At 63.7% G+C, this 1090-nt stretch overlaps 1 protein-coding gene across 1 annotated transcript in view; it reads right to left on the reverse strand.

The window, feature by feature from the left end:
* Positions 1 to 1090, reverse strand: part of LOC104132644 (ras GTPase-activating-like protein IQGAP3) — a gene marked incomplete at both ends in the record, with an annotated part of 15996 nt that overhangs the window by 12800 nt on the left and 2106 nt on the right. The window contains 2 exons of the mRNA XM_035901375.1: positions 133 to 320; positions 604 to 712. Of these exons, the coding sequence (XP_035757268.1) occupies positions 133 to 320; positions 604 to 712 (297 nt within the window). The remainder of the gene's footprint in view (positions 1 to 132; positions 321 to 603; positions 713 to 1090) is intronic.

A 1090-nucleotide genomic window follows, 5' to 3' on the forward strand; every position in this document is an offset into this window, starting at 1 on the left:
CCAGACCCCCCCCCGGCGGGTGGGCCAGCCACGCTCAGACCCCTTGCGGGAGGCTGCTGCTCCACAGAGCGACTCCCTGCCCACGGGGACCCCCCCTGTCCTCCTCCTGGGGTGCCACCCCAGCACAGGTACCCCCTCGTGTCCACAGGCTCCCACCAGTGCCTTCTGCTCCCGCTCCTCGCTGAGCTGCTCCAAGTAGCGGTCGAGGTTTTCCCGCTGGAGGCATCGCAGGGCCAGGACAGGGTCCTGCAGCGCTCGGTACAGCGCCGGCGCGTCCTGTCTCTCCAGGGCATCGTCCACCTCCTCCAGAGCTCCGTGCACTGGGAGAGAGAGACCAGTTTACACCCAGAGGTGTAACCCACCCCACGGGATCCCCCCCAGGTGAAGCCTGCACGCCGATAATTCTCATTTTCCCTTGGAAATGCACACACAGCCCCGCTCCCCACTGGGTCTGAAGCTGGCCCAAGCGGACAGACAGCTCCTTTCTGCTTTGCCCACACCCCGGGCAGGGTCTCCCCCCCCAAGCCCAGGGTACCACGGTCCCACCGATGAGCTCTGAAGACCCCCAGGCTCCCCCAAGAGGGAAGCCGCAGCTCTGCTCACCGTTCACTTTGTTGATGTTCCCTTGGATTTCAGCCTGGGTCAGACACCGCTCGTAGATGTCCTCATCCTCAGGGATCACCTGCAGGTACTGGAGAGGGACCCCCCCACCCTGAGCACACCCCAGTCACACGCAGCAGGGGTCCCCTGCAGATGCCTGGGCTCATTTCCCGACCCCAACCCTGGGTCATAGAATCATGGAATATTTTGGGTGGGAAGGGACCCCCAGAGGTCACCCAGCCCAACCCCCCTGCAGGAGCAGGGACACCTTGAACCACATCAGGTTGCTCACAGCCCCGGCCAACCTGGCCTGGAATGGTCCCAGGGATGGGGCCTCCACCCCCTCTCGGGGCAACCCCTGCCAGGGTTTCACCACCCTCACGGCAAAGAATTTCTTCCTTAGATCCAGTCTAAACCCACCCTGCTTCAGTTTAAAGCCATCCCCCCTTGTCCTGTCCCAGCTGGCCCTGCTAAAAAGCTTGTCCCCCCC

Source organism: Egretta garzetta, unplaced genomic scaffold (genome assembly GCF_000687185.1).
Source record: "Egretta garzetta isolate BGI_Z169 unplaced genomic scaffold, ASM68718v1 scaffold1299, whole genome shotgun sequence".
NCBI lineage: Eukaryota > Metazoa > Chordata > Aves > Pelecaniformes > Ardeidae > Egretta > Egretta garzetta.